At 38.2% G+C, this 22,199-nt stretch overlaps 1 protein-coding gene across 3 annotated transcripts in view; it reads right to left on the reverse strand.

The window, feature by feature from the left end:
• Positions 1-21,954, reverse strand: part of xpc (xeroderma pigmentosum, complementation group C) — a 46,289-nt gene extending 24,335 nt beyond the window's left edge. The window contains exons 1-5 of one of the 3 annotated variants that reach the window (XM_028825094.2): positions 21,654-21,954; positions 9,816-9,945; positions 6,884-6,996; positions 5,581-5,701; positions 2,151-2,235 (exon numbers count right to left, since the gene is read on the reverse strand). In XM_028825094.2, the coding sequence (XP_028680927.2) occupies positions 2,151-2,235; positions 5,581-5,701; positions 6,884-6,996; positions 9,816-9,945; positions 21,654-21,768 (564 nt within the window). In that variant the 5' untranslated portion in view covers positions 21,769-21,954. Of the gene's footprint in view, positions 1-2,150; positions 2,236-5,580; positions 5,702-5,777; positions 5,801-6,663; positions 6,684-6,883; positions 6,997-9,815; positions 9,946-21,653 lie in introns of those variants that run through there. The other 2 variants (XM_051921158.1, XM_051921157.1) reach the window with 2 other exon arrangements.
• Between the last annotated feature and the right edge of the window lie 245 nt (positions 21,955-22,199).

A 22,199-nucleotide genomic window follows, 5' to 3' on the forward strand; every position in this document is an offset into this window, starting at 1 on the left:
TTTTATCCTGATTTTCCTAGAGCTCTTGTTATTTAATCCATTATGTACTAATTAGTGGGTCTGATGCTGAAGTTATTGCAGCCTTCCATCATTCATTGTTGTTTGCTCAGCTGTCTGCTCTGCTTGTTTTTAATTGTCATTATTAGGATACAATGGAGGGAAGAAACTACACAGGAAAATGGCAAAATAATAGGAAAACAGCAAGAGAGAGGAAATCATTTAAGGCTATAGCAAACATAGAAATATTTCTAAATGTCTTATAAATGTAAACATCATACTACTGTGCTTTTCTGAAAGCACAATAAGAGAAGAGAAAAAAGATAATCTAATTAATTGGGATTAAATATTACCACTGTTTGTGAATCTGGTAGGAATAAAAACCTGCAGTCACAGTGGGTCCCCAAGGAACAAGTTTGGGAGCCACTGCCCTCCACTAAAGAATAAGCACACTTCCTGACTTGGTCTGCCCTTTAGGGGAGAAATGTTTTAGATGCTGGTTCCTGTGGTGGACAGGAGATTTCCAGTGGTACCACATTGGACCTCCCCCTGTGTCTTGTGATTTAATGTTCTACACAAAGCTAATCAAGTAACAAGTCTGTACAGTACAGCATAGCAAACATTCCAAGTTTGGTATTTTTTTTATTTTTTTTTAAGTACAAGTCATTTCTTCACAATCATGGTATATATTAATTTGCCACATAAAACTGCATTCTAAAGTGAAGCGTTTTTTTTTCTTTAATACCTTGTCTGGTTCTGCAGCTTACAATGGGGCTTAAGGGTACACAAGTCCATAGCTGAATGCAAATGCCTTAAAACATACCGAATACAGGTATCCGTCAATAAGGGCGCGCACAAAATGGCGACCTCAATTGGGCACGGCGAATAAAAGCGCACATAAATAAAAGCGATCTTCAAAAGGGCGACCTCAATTGAGCGCTGAATAAAGGTGCGCGTAAATAAAGGCGAGCTTCAAAAGGGCGACCTCAATTGAGCACCGAATAAATGCGCGCATAAATAAAGGAGTGCTTCAAAAGGGTGACGTCAATTGGGCGCAGCGAATAAAGGCAAACGCAACAAAATTATTACAGAAAATTTATTAGACAAAGGCAATGATTGAACGTATAAAAAAGTGAAAGCAAGAATATTAAAACATCCAATTAATTAATGCATGAACTTCTAACGAACTACTTCTAACGAACTATTTCTAAAGCTCTCTATATTTCGTTGTTTTCAAAATTACAGAAAATTAGATTAAGGCAATGACATTTTTGGTATGACAGCGAGACGAACATTTTCCAATCCTATATTCAGTGCATTTCCAGATGTGTTTCCCGTTGATAGTTTTCTCCTTTCTGAATGTATAGCCTTCGACTACGAGTAGATCTGCACCTTTGTTGCTCTTCACATATTCCAGAGCCATTTCAACTAAATTATCTACGAACGCCTTTATTTGCCGTGCTCAATTGAGGTCACCTTTTTGAAGCGCTCCTTTATTTGCGCGCGCATTTATTCGGTGCTCAATTGAGGTCGCCCTTTTGAAGATCGCTTTTATTTATGTGCGCTTTTATTCTCCGCACCCAATTGAGGTCGCCCTTTTGAAGGTCGCCTTTTTGTTTGCGCCCTTATTGAATAGAACCCCGAATACATCCATTTTTCAAGCCAAAAATGTTACAGAGTATTGATCTAAGTCTTGACACTACACACATATTACAAAATGGCATATCATGATGTTTTAAGAAGGTAAATGAACAAAAAGCAAAATATGTTTGTGGGATTCAACCATTTTATAAGAGCATTGGCTATACATTTTACTTCGCCAACTACTCCCTTTATCTTCCTCTGCATAACTTCACCTCATAAAATCAATGCCCATTATTGACATTATTGAATGTTTCTGTGAAGATGTTAATTGATATACTGTATCTCTTCTGTAGACTAGGCTGAAAGAACAGACAAGGTATTTTTAAAATATATAAAAAAATGCTTCACTTCAGAGCATAATTTTATTGTGGCAGATTAATATACACCATGATTTTGAAGAACTAACATTGACTTAAAAAATATCAAACTTACCTTTTAAGGTTGTGTTATTTTATAGAGCAAACTACAGAGGCAGTAAATGTAATTGTAATCAAAATTTGTCCTTATACCTTATGAGTTTCCACTTGCAAGTCTTTGCTGAAACGATTCATCATTCTCCTTAAGTATGTTTCAAATTCTGCCTTCCTTTTTTCCCTTTTAGAAAACACACCTTAAGTTATTATTTGATAGAAGTAATTAACTCATTTTACATATCCTGTATATTCCCTTACCAGACTATAAAGAACTGGAGTTCAATCCAGCAACTCTATAGAACCAAGCCTAGTTACATCATTACTCAATCACAGACCACACTCATTCTTATTGGTCCAGTTCACAGCCACCAATCATGTTAATCAGCATATATATGGGATGTCATTAGAAAATTAAGGCACTCTATGAATACTGTTACCAGATCAGGATTCTAACCCATGTTAGAACAATAAATTCAAAGTGATACAAAATAACAATCAATAATGTTTTAGAATGTACCTGTACATGAAACACTGAAACTTAAAAACAATGGATGTGAGAGAAATTCACCCAGTCTACCTGCTTAAGTTGTTAAGTTAGGGGTCATTTACACTTCATGCTCAGAACGCACACGCATCATGGCTGCCATGCATTCCCAGCGTTCATTTGATGCATCCTCTCCGTGCGTCCTCAGAAATTAACGTGACGTGTGCACGAGTTACAGTATCAGCAAAAAGTCAGGGGGCTCAGGGTGATAAAAGTCGGAATGTGGCGTCAACAGTCTCTGTTTATTACCTACATGTAACAGAAAGCCGCTTTGATGTTTAATGAATGGTTCAATGTGGTGAAGCAAAATGCCGACATACAAATGCACTCATGGTGCATAGTCACGGGTTATGGACTATTTAAAGGACAGGTGAAGACCCAGCAAAGGGAGCTGGAGTTGGGAGTTTAAGTGAGTAAGCTGCTGGGAGTGGAGGATTGATTTATTGTATTGATCATTGGAGAATTGTGGCGTGTGTGGTGCTTTGTGCACTTATTGAAGAAATTATTAAAGATTCTTCTTGGTGCTTTCTACAAGTGTGTCTTGGACGTCTGTCTGGTGGGTTTCACGGGGCAACAGCACCTCTAGCGTCCACACCTCGTAGTTTACTTTATCATTAAAGCTGACTGTCGCAAATGTCATCTTAAAACGGACCCAGTTGTTAGTCGCTACGTGCTTCAAGGGCTTCCTCCTGATGTGACAGCAGAGACAAGCAACAAAAAATCACCACACAGAACAATTACATTTAGGATATTCCAACTCTCTGCACATTTAGAATCCTTAGATTTATACAGTGGAACCTTGGTTCACGAACGTCTCGGTACACGTACAACTCGGTTTACGACCAAAACGTTCGCCAAACTTTTGCCTTGGTTCACGACCACACACTCGGTATACGAATAAGCCAATTTGCCTTTCGGTTTGTGCGTGCCAATGATTTCCGCACATGTTGCATTGTTCTCAGTCAGACGTGCGTGCTTGCACGTGCGTGCGTGCTTTCGCTGTGAACTCTTTGTGCTCTATTTCATTTCCCTTCCGGTTCGTAGGCGCCGATTACTGTATTTAAGCACGCGTTCAGCCTCTCCCTGTTCATTGTTCTCAGTCAGACGTGCGTGCTTTACCTGTGAACTCTTTGTGCTTGACGGTATTTCGTGTGCTTTTGCAGTTAAGCATGGCTTCTAAGCAAGTGAAGAGTGGTGAGAAGAAAGTGCTGCAATGTTACTTTTCTCTTTTTTTCAAATGTTTATTTTTTTCTCTGTGCTTAAAACTCATTTAAAAAGAGTGTTTACAGCGATCGATCGGATTGTAATGCTATTAGCATGAACTCCTGCAATGTTATTGTCTTGGTTGGCTTTTAAATAAAGTTTGGATTTGTTCAAATGTTCCTTTTTTTTCCCCTGTGCTTAAAACTCATTTAAAAAGAGTGTTTACAGCGATCGATCGGATTGTAATGCTATTAGCATGAACTCCTGCAATGTTACTGTCTTGGTTGGCTTTTAAATAAAGTTCGGATTTGTTCAAATGTTCCTTTTTTTTCCCCCTGCGTGTGCAGCTGAGAGACAGGGGGGAGGGGGGGTGCTCGCATGCTGCTGAGAGAGAGCCTGCGCGTGCAGCTGAGCAGGGAGCCTGGGTGTTTGTGTCAGTGTTACTCAATGTTTTTACATTAGTTTACTATTACACTGTGCATTCTATGGTGTAATTAACTATAATTTGAGCTTAGACATCTTTAAAAAAATATATTTACATACAGTTCGTACGGTCTGGAACGGATTAATTGTATTTACATACAATCCTATGGGGGAAATTGCTTCGGTTCACGACCAAATCGGTTTACGACCAGAGGTTTGGAACAAATTATGGTCGTGAACCGAGGTTCCACTGTACTTGGTATCACTTTCATGATGAAATGCATTGAAGTATGTATGTTACATTTTACAGATAAATCATTAACTTCATTTAAATAATGAATACTGTTAATAATTACACATATGAGGGCGGCACGGTGGCTGTGTCTCGCAGGGAGTCACGTCGCTGGTGTTCCCTGCCTGGAGTTTACATGTTTTCCTGGTGATTTCCATAGTCTACTCTAGTTTCCTTCCAAAGATATGCAGATTTGGGGATTTGGTGATGCTAAAATGACGCTAGTGTACGTGAGTGCTTGTATTTACCTTGCGATGAGCTGATGCCCCTTCCAAGGATTGTTTCTGCCTTATGCCCAATGCTAGCTGGAATGGGCGCATCCCTGGATTCATTGATTTAATCATTAAACGTCCTTTTCAGAGATATTGCGGCAAGGTGTTCTCGGAATTTAATGGGTGTTTCAGGTAATTCATAACACAGCGAAGTCGAACCTGCTCTCACCATGCTGACATCTCGCACTGCCAACTGGTGGAATCTACCAGATTTATGTATAGTACGCGCACAAGTACAAACAATACAATGCTTGCGTAGAAGTAGCATCCACTGGAGCATGCATTGCATCGCGTGAAGTATAAACATGGCCATTAGAATGATGCATAATTGCAATTCCAATGGTTAGATGTGAAACCAAAACAGTATTAACTGCAAGTCATTTTAGAATTACTTCTCTTATAGCAGCACAAATATATGTGCATACATTTAATCTGATAACACTATTAAAAGGTCTCAGGTAAATACATTTAAGCTTGCACAGATACACCTAAGTCACCAATATTTTGTTCAAACCTTTGAGATATTTGAATAATTTTAAGCATTTGAAATAAAAATGTAAACTGTGTGGTGAGAACTGTATTTTCTCTTTCTTCTTCTCAGAGCTCACTTACACTGAATCCAAATTTTCCAACATATGCCAATTATTTATTTATACAACAGATGCATGGTATAGAGCTATGTTGTCAGTGGTTTTTATTGATTGACTAAAAGTGTTAATTCCATATCCTTAACTAAACTAGCAGCAGAGTTGCTTAAAATAAGGTTCCACAATCCCATGTTTTTCTCTTTACCTCTTCTGTCTTTTTCTTGCCTGCTCTGGAGTCTCAATTTCAATTTCTACTGGCTTTGAAGGCAGGACTGGTTCAGAAAGAGCTGAGACACCAGATTCAAAAGACACTGGTTCAGTTAATTCTAAAAAATAAACAAATAAATAAACAAATACATAAGCAATACATATATTGAGAAGTTCTTTACAGGAATACTCCACCCAACATGCTTACTGTTGTGTTGGATTTGTATCTGTAATATTAATCATTTTTGTTGTTTACTACCATGCATATACACAGATATTTATTTTAAGTTAAAATTTTGTAAAAAGTTACAGTTCACTAAAGAATTGCTAAACTAAGCACTTTGTCTGGGGGGACACCACATATATTTGTCTCAGCAGCCAGCCTCACACACATTATTTGCTTGCGCAGTGACCATTCTATCTTGCGTTGTCTCATTTTGGATCTTATTTAGTGCAAGAAACTTACAATATACAGTAACCAAAAAATGTACTCTCAGATTTATTTAGATGTTACTTAAGCCACAACGTTTGTAGTGATAGCAAACAAAAAAAATTAATTTCATGTTTTCATGCATAATGTCCTGCTCCACTGACAGACTGAGGAGATCGTTCCTCCCCCAAACTATGCGACTCTTTAGTTCCATCCGGGGGAGTAAACGTTAACATTTAACATTATACATAGTTATTGTCTGTTTTTCACCTGCATTATTATCATTCTTTAATTTAATATTATTTATTGTATCAGTATGCTGCTGCTGAAGAATGTGAATTTCCCATTGGGATTAATAAAGTATCTATCTATCTATCTATCTATCTATAATGTAGAGAAAAAACAGTCTATGATATAAAAGAAGGCAATACAGACCAATGCTGTACAATAGCAGATAATGTAAAAAAACATCCATGGGGGAAAAAAATCTGGATGTCAGTTAATCCAGTCACATACAGTATACAAAATGTGTAAAATGCATGCTTTTTTTGCTAAAATATACTTAAAAAGATACTCCCAGAATAATCAGTGCACATCACAAACAGTTAAACTAAAGCCTCACGGGAGTAACTTTTTGAATCGAAGACCCACTTCATCATCCGTTGGTCAAAAGTCTCTCCATTCTGCATGAAAACATGAGAGTAAAAATTTTTCTCAACCATCACTATAAACTACATGGGGTCAGTAACATAAAAAATGCCATTTTTAAGTGGAGTATTCCTATAAATAGGCAATACTTCATTAATAAAAAACAGATGTACATATTGTATATTTGAATAAAAAAAAAAAAAGACAGTATTAAGATGAGCACCTTCAACTTCTTGCCATTCATCTTCGCTCTCCTCTTCCTCCTCCTCCTCCTCCTCAGCTTTCAAACATGGTTCCTCACCAGAGCTGTTATCACCATGATCAACTGTACTAAAACTGAAAAATAAATACACGTAAAATTTATTTTGCTAATAACCACCCCACACAAATAACAAAGCTAAATTTAAAATAAAAAGCTGAACACAACTTTGCCTGAGGGCTCATACAGCTGAAAAGATTACAAAGCTGGAAAAAATAAACATCAGGCATTATGAATTACTACATGCAGCAATTTGGTATAAGATTTAGTACAAGAACTGCATTTATTTTAACATCACTTTTCAAAGATAACAGTTTTTATCTATCGTTTGTTTGTCAACTGTTCTAACGAGACTGGCAAGTAAGAGTTTAATTGTACTATGGACACATGACGATAGACTTTGCATATTTTTGAATGCAATGCAATCATGCCAGCTAAGTACTATCATCCATCCATCCATTATCCAACCTGCTATATCCTAACTACAGGGTCACGGGGGTCTGCTGGAGCCAATCCCAGCCAACACAGGGCGCAAGGTAGGAAACAAACCCCGGGCAGGGCGCCAGCCCACCGCAGGCCACACACACACACACACACACACAAGGGATAATTTAGAATCACCAATGCACCTAACCTGCATGTCTTTGGACTGTGGGAGGAAACTGGAGTACCCAGAGGAAACCCAAGCAGACACGGGGAGGCTAAGTACTATCATATCCTTCTGAAACTCAACAGAGATGTACAATTCCAATTAAAGCAAAGCAACGAAAAAAAAGACTAAAAGAGTAACAATGTAACCAGTAAACAGATTGTATTCCTTTGCAAAATGCAAAAAAACATTCTGAAATACATTGCTTAGCTACTTGATGAATACTACAATCTACACAACTGTATATAATAAAATGCTAAGGTCTGTGAGTGTCTGGTCCCTGAGTGTCTGTGATCGAAAGAGAAGGTGTGAGTGTGAGACATATGAGAAGGAGTAAAAACAGAGGAGGCACAGTGAGAGTCACCTTCAAACTCTGAAATTCAAAGACGGGAAGTGCAAAAGTGGACAAAAGGCAAACAGGGCACCTCGAAATGAGTCTGAGAAGCAGGCTTTACAGGAACACACCCAACAGAGGGAGCACCGGTCAAGACAGGTTCAGATACATAAGGATACAGAGAAAGGTGCTGAAGGTACATGTACAGCAAGAGGTATAAATATTTTAAAATGTATTCTATTAACTGTCTTCTACAGGTAACATGGCTAATATATTAATATAAATATAGGTTATTTCTATTCAGAAATGTGATGAAATTAATAAATCCTATTCTTTCTGAATTTCTTCTGGAAAAATATGTACTTCACCTTGTGAAAGAGAATGAAACTGGTACAATACTTGCAAAAATATTCAGGCCTTTAATAAGTTTTCAAGTGTTCCAGGATTATAAATGATGCTTGTATATCCTTTTCCAATTTCCTTTATTGAAAATTCACATGCTCAAGAAGGAAATGACAAAGATCAAATGATTTATCTGTTAGTGTTTTTAAATCAAAAGCTAAAATATGCAGCTTGAATGACTATAAAGACCATGCTCTGCTGCTCTGACGGCCTACATGTGATCTGAAGAAAATCTTCACTCTGTTCTGAAATTGTCAGTTACACAGTAAATCTGGAGGAAAGGTAAGAAAATAAAGATGAAATAACCTTACAAATAAATCACTAAATGCAGCCAAAATGCTTAGACAGGGGAAATGGTACAGAAACGCAAGGGTATTTCAAAAAGGAAGGTAAAAAGTCCAATCACTTCAAACAGAGTGCGTATGCTGTGTTGACATGTATACTGCTGTCAATCCATTATATGTGGTCATTTTTAGGCCATTTTATGCTGCATATGTCAGTTTGAAGATGTGCTATTGTTGCATACTGGTTGGCTACAAAAGCACTTATTGCTCAGAGAAACACCTAAGCTCCTCTACAAAGGAGATCTCTTGCAGTGTAATAATGCCAGATCGAGACTGCAAACACCATTTTGGCACTTTACACAGAAAAGAGTCTGGTCCATCCATCTCACAGCACAGACCTTGCACCAGGTGACTTCCATCTCATAGTCATATGAGAGATCAATATGTGATAGAGTTTGAAAATAAGTTTAAAAGCACTGTCTACAAATGTGAATAAGCTGGAGCAAATCTGTTGAAAAAAATATGTAAATATCCCTCTTGCACAAACTGACCATAAGTGAGGTAAAACCAATACTGGGGCAAAAGGTGGTTCAGCATATTTAACTTACTAACCTGAAGATAGGGCGACACTGTGGCGCAGTGAGTAGCGCTGCTGCCTCGCAGTTAGGAGACCCAGGTTCTCTTCCCGGGTCCATCCTGCATTGGGTTTGCATGTTCTCCCCGTGTCTGTGTGGGTTTCCTTCGGGTACTCCGGTTTCCTCCCACAGTCCAAAGACATGCAGGTTAGGTGCATTGGCGATTCTAAATTGTCCCTAGTGTGTGCGTGTGTGCCCTGCGGTGGGCTGGCGCTCTGCCCAGGGTTTGTTTCCTGCCTTGCACCCTGCATTGGCTGGGATTGGCTCCAGCAGACCTCCAGTGACCCTGTAGTTAGGATATAGCGGGTTGGATAATGGATGGATGGACCTCAAGATAGCGATCAAACAACTAATAACTCTTTAAAGTTTTTATCCTTGAACATGTAAACTTACAATAAACAAACAAGTATAATTCTGAATCCTGCAACATTTTAAAACATTTAAATGGTCACATTCTAAAATGTGGATATGTTGTCCATAGTAAATCATAATTCAGTCCACAAGAATGCAATTTTGATTTTTAACCCATGTCCACCATGCTGCTTGCTCTGCTTTAGCATCTTACAATTCAATTTACAAAATCATGCCATACCTGATGATTTGCATCTGATCTAAAATCTGGGAGTTAATTTCAGAATCCTCCTTCTTTGGTTTACTTGTTAGTTCTCTGGCCACCTTGGAGTTCTTTCTGCCTTGTTTAGCTCCGACAGTCACTTTGTTATCTACATCAAATTATAGAACAGATACATTTTTATTACACAGTAGAACTATAATGTGACCATGATAGGGCCTTTCTAAACAATACTGTACAGACAATCAAGAACCTGACAAGCAAGAATGTCACATGAGGAGGCATTTCAACTTTAATTATATCAAACACAGCCAACACTCCTGTTCTTACCCCCACAGAAGATATAGGAAATTACAATGGACCTTTGTGCTCTTCTTGTTGCTTTTTATTTATTTGTTTTAGTTACCTCCCTCCAAATTATGAAAAACTTACTTTCTTATATATACCAAGTAAGTCATTTAAAACCCTTTCTTATGTTACATGGCACAATCAAGCTGTGTTTGGTGCTAGGCCCAGTCTTCTTTGCAGTCAGTTTGTTATATCGAGCCACCAGTCGCAATGGTGAGCTCTTTTGTGAGCCGACAGCCAGTGAGTATTCAACTGGAAGTGAAATACACATAAGCTCACAAACAGTGAAGAACAAGAGTAGATGTAAGGAAAGAAGGAAAGTGAGCATTTTTGACTATGCAAACAGATACTTATTGAGCCAGCCCATGTTTGTTTGTTTGTTTGTTAAAAAAAAAAAAAAAAAAGCTGCACCAAGATTTCATCTGAACTGTACATACCCCCTGTTCAGGGGCTGGGATTAACTACAGTATGCAAATTCAAGTTGATTAGCTGTCAAAGTCAGGTGAATGTGTGACACCTTTGTGATGCAACTTCCTGTAATTCCAAGTTGAGCTGTTTGACATCCTTAGAGAAAAATACATTCCGCTGCTGCAGTTCTTACATTTTTCCAGTTTTCTAACTAGAAGTAATTTAGTTTGAGGTCAGTTTAAGGTACATAAATGTAATGTACAGTAGACTATCCATATTACTAACCGAGAATGCTAAACCGGATGATGGACGCAGGCACATCCGGCCACGGGCCGTAGCTGCAAAAAGACGTACTGCGCAGGCGCAAAAAGAGTCCGCGAGAGTCGGAGAAAGGCGGAGAAAAGAGGGCGACAAAGGCGGATGAGGGGCCGCGAGTGGCGGACAAGACCACAGAAAAAAGGAGTGAGCACATACAAAAAGGAGAAATGAGGCGCAAAGTCAAACGCAGGAAAAGCACGAAACACATTGCACATGAAACTAGACCCGAAAAAAAAAAAAAAAAAAAAAAAAGAGGCTCGCACACAACAGCAAGGCACCCCCCCCACCCCCCACAGGCACCGGACGGGACACACACCAAGAGGGGGATTCAACAAGCCCATGGAACACAAAAAAAAGAACACAAAACCACCCCACAGACCCTACAAGCGAGGGACGGGACACACACAAAGAGGGGGATTCAACAAGACACAGGAACACAAAAAGAAAGAAGACGCTCGCGCAACAACAATCCTCAACAACCCCCCCCCCCACCCCCACCCACATCCATAAGATGTCACACCCAAAGCCACATATTCTAAAGTGAACGTCAGCACCTTCACACTAGACAGCATAGGTGTCAGCATTGGTGGATCTCCTTACAATAAAGCACTATTAACCGTTCAACTGCAGAAAAGGAAACATATTGAAACAAGTCATGAATACACGGTCACGGGTACAAAACGAAAAGGAAAGGATAACAGGAACAAACACACGAACATGAAAGAAACAACAAAATAGACGGCTATGCAGCATAGGTGGATCTCATTACCATAAGGCACTATTAACCGTTCAACCGCAGAAAAGTCTCCATATTAACAGTGAGTGCAATACTTCTTATTACTTATCCATATTTCTAAAAGAAAAAATGTCTCGACTCCAAAAACACAAAGCTCAACTACAGCTTCTAACTAACGATGTACCTAAAAGTAAAAACTTTATGAACTGCGTTAGATCCTACAATAGTTCATTTGCTTTTAGTAAATATCAGGCCACCAAAAGGCAATGGCCCATACTACTTTCGCATATGTGCACAAATACTGCATCGCATTGGAACAATGCACCCTGAAACAAATCAACAACGCAAATATGCACAAATCTACATCCTGGATCCACATGACGCAAACTATCAATCAAAGTGCTACATCGCAACAGGCACAGATTCAAAACGAAACACCTCCCGTCTCAGACATACGTTAATGGCAGCGAAGGCTACAACGGGCTTCTCACACAGCACAGGCAAATCGATTACAGCTCCAAAACAACACGTCCCAAATACTACATATGCAACAACGCGCCTCTCAAACGGCACAAGCAAAACATACCCCGGAAAAATTCATTCGGATTAATGAATGTCATTTGCAATCATTGTCATTCAGTTCACTTCCCTGAAGAAACAACTGGCAATACAAGTAATACATTTAGACGTTGTTGTCAAAAGGGTCAAATTAGACTGCCTTCTTTACATTCATATACTGAATATCTACAGAGGATTCTAACTGACGATGTACCTGAAAGTGAAATCTTCATCAACTGCATTAGATCCTACAAATCGGTATCCACTATGAACATTAACGGTGGCACTGCACGTGACATCCGTCTTCAAAAAATGTTGTTTATTGATGAATGTACAATGGCATGAAGTCACTTACTCAACACCATTCATAAACTTCTACAAACGTTTATGAATAATAATATTCGATTTGGAGGAAAGGTACTTTTATGAGGAGGAGATTTTAGACAGTGATTAGCTATTCTTCCAGATGCCATGCACTCAGCTATTGTTCAGTGCACCTTAAAATACGCAGACAATTGCCATTGCTTTCAAAAGATACAGTTAGTAAAAAAGATACAATGTCCAGAACCAGATCATAACAATTGCTTATTACAACTGAGAGATGGTACACTCACCAATACAGATGGACTTCAGCCACATATTATTACAATTCCTCAAGCCTTTATCTGCGACGACTTAGTTACAGAGAGATTTGGAACAGCAATCTCATTAGACCAAATGCCCCTTTTAACACAACGCACTATATTATGTCCAAAAAATATTAATGTGGAAAACATAAATACCCAAGTCATTCCATTACTTCCTGGAGAGACACAACTCTTTCTAAGCTCTGACAAACTTGACTCTGATCACGATAATGACCATCTTCATTGACCTTACAAGTTCTGACCTGGAATTACCTTTTACACTTAAACGGCGTGTACAAAGAAATTTTCCAATAAACCTTTACACTGTGCCACACACTTTATTGTTTGCTTTCTATTTGCATCATCTACACCTTCACACTATTCTATATCTCATTCATACATCACGCTCTTTGTCATTCCCAACACCAGGGGTTGGCGAGCGAAGCGAGCAGGGGGCGGAGCCCCCTAGTACTGTATAACTTGTTAACAGTGGCACACTGCAGGCTGAGAAAAGGCAGCCTGTGAGTAAAGTGGGAGTACTAATGCTGTAGATGTCGCTAATACTATTAGTGTTAGGTAAGGATTACACCATCTTGATGGCATTGTACATATGCAGTAAAGTAATAAAAATAATTTAAAAATCTGTGTCTGGGCTATCTCAGTGTCACATGTTGTGAAGAAAAACAGCATGGCGAGCTCATAACTTGTAACTTTTAAAAGATACCAATTTGCATGGTGCTGAGTGCCAAGACAGTGCATTTCAAGAGACAATGTAATATATACTTAGAATTCAACACAGGTGGCATTAAACACTTTATTTGTAATTTAAACTCACCTTTATTTAGCACATATTTTTATAAATTGCAGTAAACTGTTTTTCAGTCTAAATAAATCAAGCTGACAAAGAAGCCTTTAGTAAGGATTTTGCACTGACATGGATGTCAAAAGCACATCATTTTCTACCATCAATTTCCTGTCCAGTTCTCCTTTGAAAAATTAAACACAGACTGTAGAGTTATGATTTTATGATGTTTGGGGTCCCACACCTGTTTGCAGTTAGATGGGCATCACTAGCATTAAAAGTTTGATGAAATTCTTAACTTCTTTAGGAGTGTTCATACTTTAGGCCAAGTTAGAAAAGTCAACCTAGAGTTAGACATTCCAGAGAACTGGTTTACCCCAATAAACCTTTATAACAAACAAGACTGCCTTAAATATAAATTTTCAATATGTTGTATAAAGTAATCAATAATAGCAAACACCAAGAAACGTGCAAAACTTTGACCAATACAAGACTTGAAATGAAATAAAACAATGCTAAGATTATATCATTTAATTAACTTCTACTGCGGTGGGTTGGCACCCTGCCCTGGATTGGTTCCCTGCCTTGTGCCCTGTGTTGGCTGGGATTGGCTCCAGCAGACCCCCGTGACCCTGTGTTCGGATTCAGCGGGTTGGAAAATGGATGGATGGATTAACTTCTAGAATCACATTGCAGAGTAGCAATGAGATCTGAATCGAGGCGTTTCCATAGATGTTTCCATAGTCCAAACCAACTGACAATTTTTGAAAGCTCTTCAGTTGCCTACATTTGGCAACTATCATTTATAGGAGTGCCATCCTACTAAAGAAGAAGAGTCTCTGATGCTCCAGGTGCTGATGGAATTGTCTGATATGCCCTGATCAACCTAAACAAAATTTGTCAAGTCTGAATATGAATGTTACATAAAAAGGTTCTAAAAAATATTAACACCTGTTTGATAACAAAACATATGTCTTTAAACAACTGCACCTTCTTGGCCTTTATTTGCTTACTATTAATATACTAAGCCTGTGGGTGGATGGTCCCACTGCCTGACCTTTCAAAGATTCATTCCATCCAACAAAAATACGTAGAATGGAAGTATCAATTCTGCATACAAAAAAAAATAAGTTGTGTAATTAAAGATTTTCAAAATAAAAAAGGTGAAATGTTCAGTTATGTAGTAATTCGGCATTGGTGTTTCTCTCAACGTTAACAAAAACTGTCAAATTGTCATTTTCTTTCTCTTACATTTCTTGCATACTTTTACTGTGTTCATGACTGTAGTACAAACACCTTTATGTACACCAAATTAAAAAGAATCCACTCATGTTAAAGACATTTACACAAAATTCATCATCACCACCAGGGGCCTCATGCATAACGCTGTGAGTAGAATTCGCACTAAAACATGGCGCAAGGACAAAAGCAGAAATGTTTGTATACACAAAAAAATCCAGATGCATAAATTTGTGCAAACGCCAACTTCCACACTCTTCCGCTCCATAAATCCAGGTCAGTGTGAAAAGTAACGCATGTGCACGCACCTGCTGCCACTCCCCAACTCCTCCCAGAATTATGCCTCTTTGAATATGCAAATCAATATAAATAGCCCTTAAGCTCAGCGCTCTGTGTAAAGGCAATGGCAAAAGCACAGGGAAAAATAAGAAGAATTTCAGCGAATACCAAGTGGAGACAAGGAAAAACGTATTATTTGTTGGTTTAAACAGTGGTATAAACAACAAAATGAAGATGATCGAGTGACATAGAGTGTTGAAGAAACTCAAATGCACAAGTTCACAAAGTCGTACAGTGCCTGAAATATCAAAGTCGCCATGAAAAGGCAAGTCATAGCCCACCATCCGAGTGTCATATGAAAGCTTATTAGGGTACAGAGAAAAGAAAAAAAAATAGGGACACAGTGGGGGAAAAAGCTCGAAATGTCAACTTTAATTTTGAAATTTCCACTTTAATCCCGTAGTTTATTTTGTCATTAAAGTAGAACATCATAAACTTAATCTTAAAATCGTTTAATTTACTAGTTTCTCAAATCCCATCGTAACTAAAGTAGCATGTTTAAATGCTTTGTTTTGTATTTGTTCTTCTATGTGCTCTACGTGTGTGAATCACTACGTGCTTCTTAAACGCGCTTTCTCTTCCTCCGACAGGATACAGAATCCATTACATTCGTGATATTATAGCTCTCTGAAGAATTTAAATACTGAAATGTATACTTGATATCATTTCAGCATTCATATCATATCAACTAAAGCATGTATTAAACATGGGAACACGGTGGCACAGTGACAGTGATGAACTGGCGCCCCATCCAGAGATTGTTCCTTCGATAAAATAATTTATTGCAGCAGTACTCTTTCAAACGTACTAACCCCCAATTCCTGTCCTTCCTTTTTTTCTCCAAGTACCCAATCGCCACACAATCAGCTCAGTAATAGACGTTAAGCCATTTGTAAGCTTAGAACTCCGATTCTTCAAAACTTTCAAAGAACACTGAAATATCTTTGTAGTACATGTTTAATTATTCTATCCATCTATCCTTTCAGTGTCGCGCCAGCCTAGTGCTGGGTGGTATACCGGTTCATATCAAAAAAATGTTTCTTATTTTTGTTATGATATAGATTTTTCTTATACTGCAACAGTTTAAATAGCCTAAACAACGTTCAGAATGTGGTGCAGCAGGAAACTGTTTAAGGAGGGACCTTTTTCCACTGCTGCACCGCTAAACACTCATGCAACAGAGTACATGTGTTAGTGGAGGTATTGAACGGTGAAAATCGACAGAGAACATTCTGAAACTGAAGCAGTAGCAGACGATAAAGTTGAACATGATGACACAGAAGAACTTTTGCCAAAAAAAAGGAGCCGTGTCTGTTGTCTGGAGATACTTTGGTTTTATAAGGTCGGATGTGGACCATTATGTTCAAATGTGTGCATACTGTTTCTATACTACTGGATAATACTGCAAGCCAAGTTGTACTTGTTTTTTTTGTTTTTTTCAGTACTGTGTAATGTGCCTGGGTACTGTGTAATAGTGTGACGACATGTTGAATTTATTCTCGACATTTCCACTTTAATCTTGACGCTTATGACGAGAATAAAGTCGACATGTTGACTTTATTCTCGTAATTTGTCATTAAAGTAGATCATCATAAACTAAACTTCATCTTAAAATGAATATTTAATTTACTAGATTTTCTCAAACCCCATCATAAGTTATGTAGCACATTAAATGCTTTGTATTAAGTGTTCCCCGACCCAACTTAATCATTACGTGCTTCTTAAACTGACTTCATCTTGCACTAAAAGGAGGTGCAGGCAGAGATCACCACACAGAATACATTAATTTCATGATATTCCTGCTCTCTGAACTTTTAGAATGCTAAGATAAATACTTGATATCATTTTCATGATGAAATGCATTAAAGCATGTATTAATCATATGGGGGCACGATGGCGTGGAAGGTGGACTGCTGCATCGCAGCAAAGGGGTCCCGAGTGTTCCCTGCCTTGAATTTACATGTTTTTCTGGTGGGTTTACTCGGCGTGCTTCAGTTTTTTTCAAAGTCATGTAGGATGTGGGGTTTTGTTATGCTATATTGACCCTACTAATGTATGTATTGCTCGTATTCACTCTGCGATATGCTGGCGCCCCATTCAGGATTTGCTCCTGCCTCACACACAATGCTTGCTGGGATGGTTGCAACCCTGAATGGATGACACAATTAAACATGTATAATGAAGATTTTTTTAAAGTTCTGAACACTCTGTGGTCTAAGTTTATAACTAGTTTTAATTTCATAAAGACATTTATCGTGTGGTGATTGGTTACATGGAGAAAGAAAAAGGAAGGATTGGAACTGGGGGTTTGGTACGTCAGACAGAGACAGCATGCATGCAATAAAGAAAGCCCGCACAGAAGAACATCCATTGAATTCTGTGTTTGTGTCTCAGACAACCATATCACGAACCCAACATTTACATAATATTTAAGTTAAACCTGTGCGATACCCATTCATACATCCAGTTTTTTGGAGCCTCGTCACACCTGCCATAAAGTTCTCTACACTGAACGTACACCTGGGGACCCCTTACTGCGAGGGAGCAGCACTACCGTGCATGTTTAATACCTTATTTAATGCATTTCATCATGAAAATTTATCTTAGCATTCTACATTTTCAGAGAGCAGGAATATCATGAAGTGAATGTATTCTGTGCGGCGATCACTGCCTGTGCCTCCTCTTAGCGCAGAGGAAGTCAGTTTAACAACTGGGTCAGGGAACACTTAACACAAAGCATTTAATGTGCTACATTAACTATGACAGGGTTTGAGAAAATCTAGTAAATTAAACATTGAATTTAGGATGAAGTTTAGTTTACGACATTCTACTTTAATGACAAAATAAACTGAGAATAAAGTGGAAATGTCAACTTTAATCTCGACATAAACGGCGAGAATAAAGTAGAAATGTCAACTTTAATCTCGATATAAGCATCAAGATTAAAGTGGAAATGTCGAGAATAAAGTCAACACGTCGACTTTATTCTCGACATATAGATTTTTTATACTTCTCTGTGCCCGTATTTTTTTTTCTTCACCGTGGCCCTAATACACTTCCATAGGGCTACACCACAAATAGCATTAGAAATGTAAGTTGCAGTTTTATTATTTATGTATCTAGCTTACCTTGAAGCAAGGTCCATATTAATGGAGTTTGCCTTAATGATGGTTCAGTTGGCAAAGATGTCATCACCAAGTTGCACTTGTTTTATTTTATTTTAATTTGGTGAATACTGTGTAATGCACCTGGGCTTGAAGTCTTGAAAGTAATTGTATAATTACTGGAAGTTGCACTATTATTTATTTTATTGTTATTATTTATTAGTTTAAATATTATGCAGTTTAATGATGGTAAAGTTGTTTAAAAAGTCGCTTTAACATGTCAGTGGATAGAGATTGTTAACATTAACAAAGTGTAATTGGTTTAAAAAAAATTACTATTTATTCCTTTTCTAAGACATGTTCAGTGCAATACAACTTTTGACAAGCACCTCTGGATATCTGATTAAGTCTAAATGCCTCTTTGGATGGTTGAAAATATGTTGTCAAAATTTTAGTTTAAGTTGTTTGCAAACTTTGTTTAATAAAGAGGTTCTATATTTTGACTGCATCTGTCATGCAATGTGATTCCTTCTCTTCATTAGTGCCACCCCCTTGAAAATCACTTTATTGGGCCATATAAACCTGTATTAATACTTGTTTGCACATTAAAATGTTTTTTGTACAATGTACAATTCTCATGACACTTGAATAGATTATTCTTAGCCAGTAATTGCAGTGGAAAATGTGGTTAACATGCACTCATGCATGGGAAAAAAATACCGCCCAACACCGTGAAACCGGTATAATTTTGAAAAATACCGTGATATAGAATTTTGGTCATACCGCCCAGCACTACTCCAGCCCCAGCAAGAATACAGCGCGAGGCAGGAACAATCCCTGAATGGGATGCTGGCTCCATGCTAGTGCTGCGACGCCGTGTTCCTCACATGTTTAATTATTAAAAATATAGATTATTTAAATGATGTTAATATTTTACCTGTATAATATAATAAACATATTTTGCTGCATTTCATCTTGAAAATGATATTGTCATCATATGTAAATACGCGCTTTATAAAGTGGCTCAGGTTGTGGAATATTATAACTGTAGTGCAAGTTTACAGTGAGGTTATTGTACTTATAAGTACAAACAGTTCTACAAGGTGCACTTGATGGACTGATTGATTGCATTTATAGTTCTTGGGATGAAACTGTTTATGAACCGCGAGGTCAGTACAGGAAAGGCTCTGAAGCATTTGCTGTATGAAAGCAGTTCAAATGGGCAGTATGGCTGACGCAGCGTGTGCTAGATGCTGTATACCAATAATTCTGTTTCCAATCAGCTGCTGTAGAGCTGTGATTCCACACTCAGCTACAGTGATATAAATACTCTGAGTGGTACAGTGAGAGTAATATAGAAAATGATGATCCGCTGTGGCAACCCCTAATGGGAGCAGCTGAAAGAAGAAGGTGGTGCAGTGAGAGTAACAACGCTAAAGCAGCTATGGTATTTGGAATAGTTTGGCCATTCCATGGACCATTATATTGTTACAGGTTAATTACAATCAGTTGTCTTAAACTAATAAACAATATGCGGTTAATTTCAGTGTATTTATAAAGCCGCATCAGGGATGTGGATCTAAAAAAAGAAAGGGAAACCACACAGGAACAAAAAGCACTGCTTTGATGCTGGGTGCTGCCAGTTTGCAAAACCGAGGGGAGAACTTGCGTACGCCAGGGTTTAAGCTACCATGAAAATGTGTGTGGCTTACGGCAAGTTTCATTTTTATACATCACAATTTGAGCATGGAAACAGACTTACACAACATTTTTGTGCGTACGCACCATTTGTACATGAGGCCCCAGGTGTCATCCTCTATCAGATATCCGTTTTCATTCCGAGTAATAACTCTTTGTTAGTTTTCCGAGATTATGTGTAGAATTCTTCTTTAACTGTATTGTTTGAATGTGCCTATTTTCCTTTTCAGATCCTTAGTCAGACTTCAACATTCACACCCATTGACCAAAAGTGAGAAAATACAACATTTTACCAATTTTTTTCAGAAACCTCCTTTCATTTATTGTATATCTGTGCAAAAAGTATCTTTGAACATACTTTTTTGTGTTCTAACTTCATTTATACATTCCCCTGTTTCTGCTATCCAGCTTCCTAAGTATTTGTACTCTTTAACCTGCTTCATTTCCATTCCTTCTGCCAATATCTCACTTGTTTTTCCTGCAGTCTAGAGATTATCACTACTTTGGTCTTGTTTACATTTAATTCCATTCCATATTCCATTCCTTCTTCTATTAGATTTTCAGTTTATTTCTGAAATAACTAATTCTCTGCAATCAGCCCAGGATTTGTTCCTTCCTTGTGCCCTGTGTTGGCTGGGATTGGCTCCAGCAGACCCCTGTGACCCTGTAGTTAGGATATAGCGGGTTGGATAATGGATGGATGGATATTAAAGTTACTATTCAATGTCTCCTTTAAGTATTTACCGGTAAAAAGCAAATGTAACTTTTTTATTACTATAATACAGTTTATCCTCACTTAGATGGCTCCTCTCAAACAATACTTGAAAGTCATCTCAAGATCTGATGTGACTAATATAATATATTCCACTAGGAACAGAAAAGAGAAGCACTAAGGGCCTTTTATGTGGTAGCAGCAATAGTAGTAGTAGCGGTGGTAGTAGCTGCAGCTGCTGCAGGGGTGTGGCTACGGGTGGGCGGGGTGTTCCTGCCTACTTAAAAGGGTCATCAGCCCAATACAGTGGGAGAAACAAAATGAAAAATTCAGTGAAAACAAAGTTTTAGCTGCCCTTTTTACACACTTGCATATCCAGCTATGGAAAAGACTGGATGCTATTCAGAAATTCCGTTCAAGCAGTTTCCTCTGCCAAAAACCGACACCGAATTTTAAGTAAATAATTAAATAATAAAATGTGCATTTAAAAGATCCAAAATCAAATATATGCCATGTGCTGTTTATGCAACATTTGATACATGTTCAACTTTAATAATGTCATACGTTTATTTCAAATTACTACAGACTCTGGTTTCCATGCAGGCTTACTACAGTAACTTTATTCACTTGATGCCATCAACATTCGCCAACCCTCATTTCTTTTGTATTCTACACTGTTATGTTTTGTCCGTGGCAAAGGTCCTTTTGAAGGCGGACTCCCTCTGAAATGCACTATACAAGAAGATACTTGTAAAAAGTTATTATGAAACCAAGGCAACACCCATGTGAATGCTTCAATCAAAACTTTCTGCAAAACTGTCCTAAGATTTGGCGTTATCAATGAAGGTTTCTCTTGCTGACAAACGAACGTACGAGTGAACAACGCTGTCTAGCACAAACTTCTGTACTTTAATACGGTCATTTTTTTATTTTACCAATCTGAGACCAGACAAAACATTTAATTTACTCACCGTTCGCATCTGTCATTTTGCGCTGAGAGCCTGTTTTCTTTACAGCCGGCCCTTTTGCTCTTTTCGTCTCCGCTTTCGCGCAGGCATCAACAGATCCTCTTCTCTTAGGGGCCATTGTGACTGCTTTGCTGCCGCAATGAAATGAGAGCCCAGGTGCATCAACTACAACAAGCGTGGAGGAAATCGCGCGCAGTATTTTGCGGTAGGAGACACATGGTCGAGAAGAAAAAAAAAAAAGTTGTATAACTGTGAGAGCCAAAGTCCGGCCCCTTTCTGTACACAACACAAGTTATTTAACAGGTCACCGCGCGTGCGCGTTGTATTATTGCGCATGCTCGATTCGTCATGTGACAACATCTTCCGTTTTATTGCTGTCCGCCATTATGGTGCTGAAACTGCGCGAGGCTCTGTTGTAAAGAGCCTAGAAGTGACAAGGAAAGGTGTTTCCTTTTATGAACAATGCAAGTTCTAAACGTGAAAAAATATTCCTTGTTTCAAAGGAAGTCGTCAGTGTTCAAACAAGTTCGCTTTGTAGTTTACTTTGAA

Source organism: Erpetoichthys calabaricus, chromosome 18, assembly GCF_900747795.2.
Source record: "Erpetoichthys calabaricus chromosome 18, fErpCal1.3, whole genome shotgun sequence".
Taxonomy (NCBI): Eukaryota; Metazoa; Chordata; class Cladistia; order Polypteriformes; family Polypteridae; genus Erpetoichthys; species Erpetoichthys calabaricus.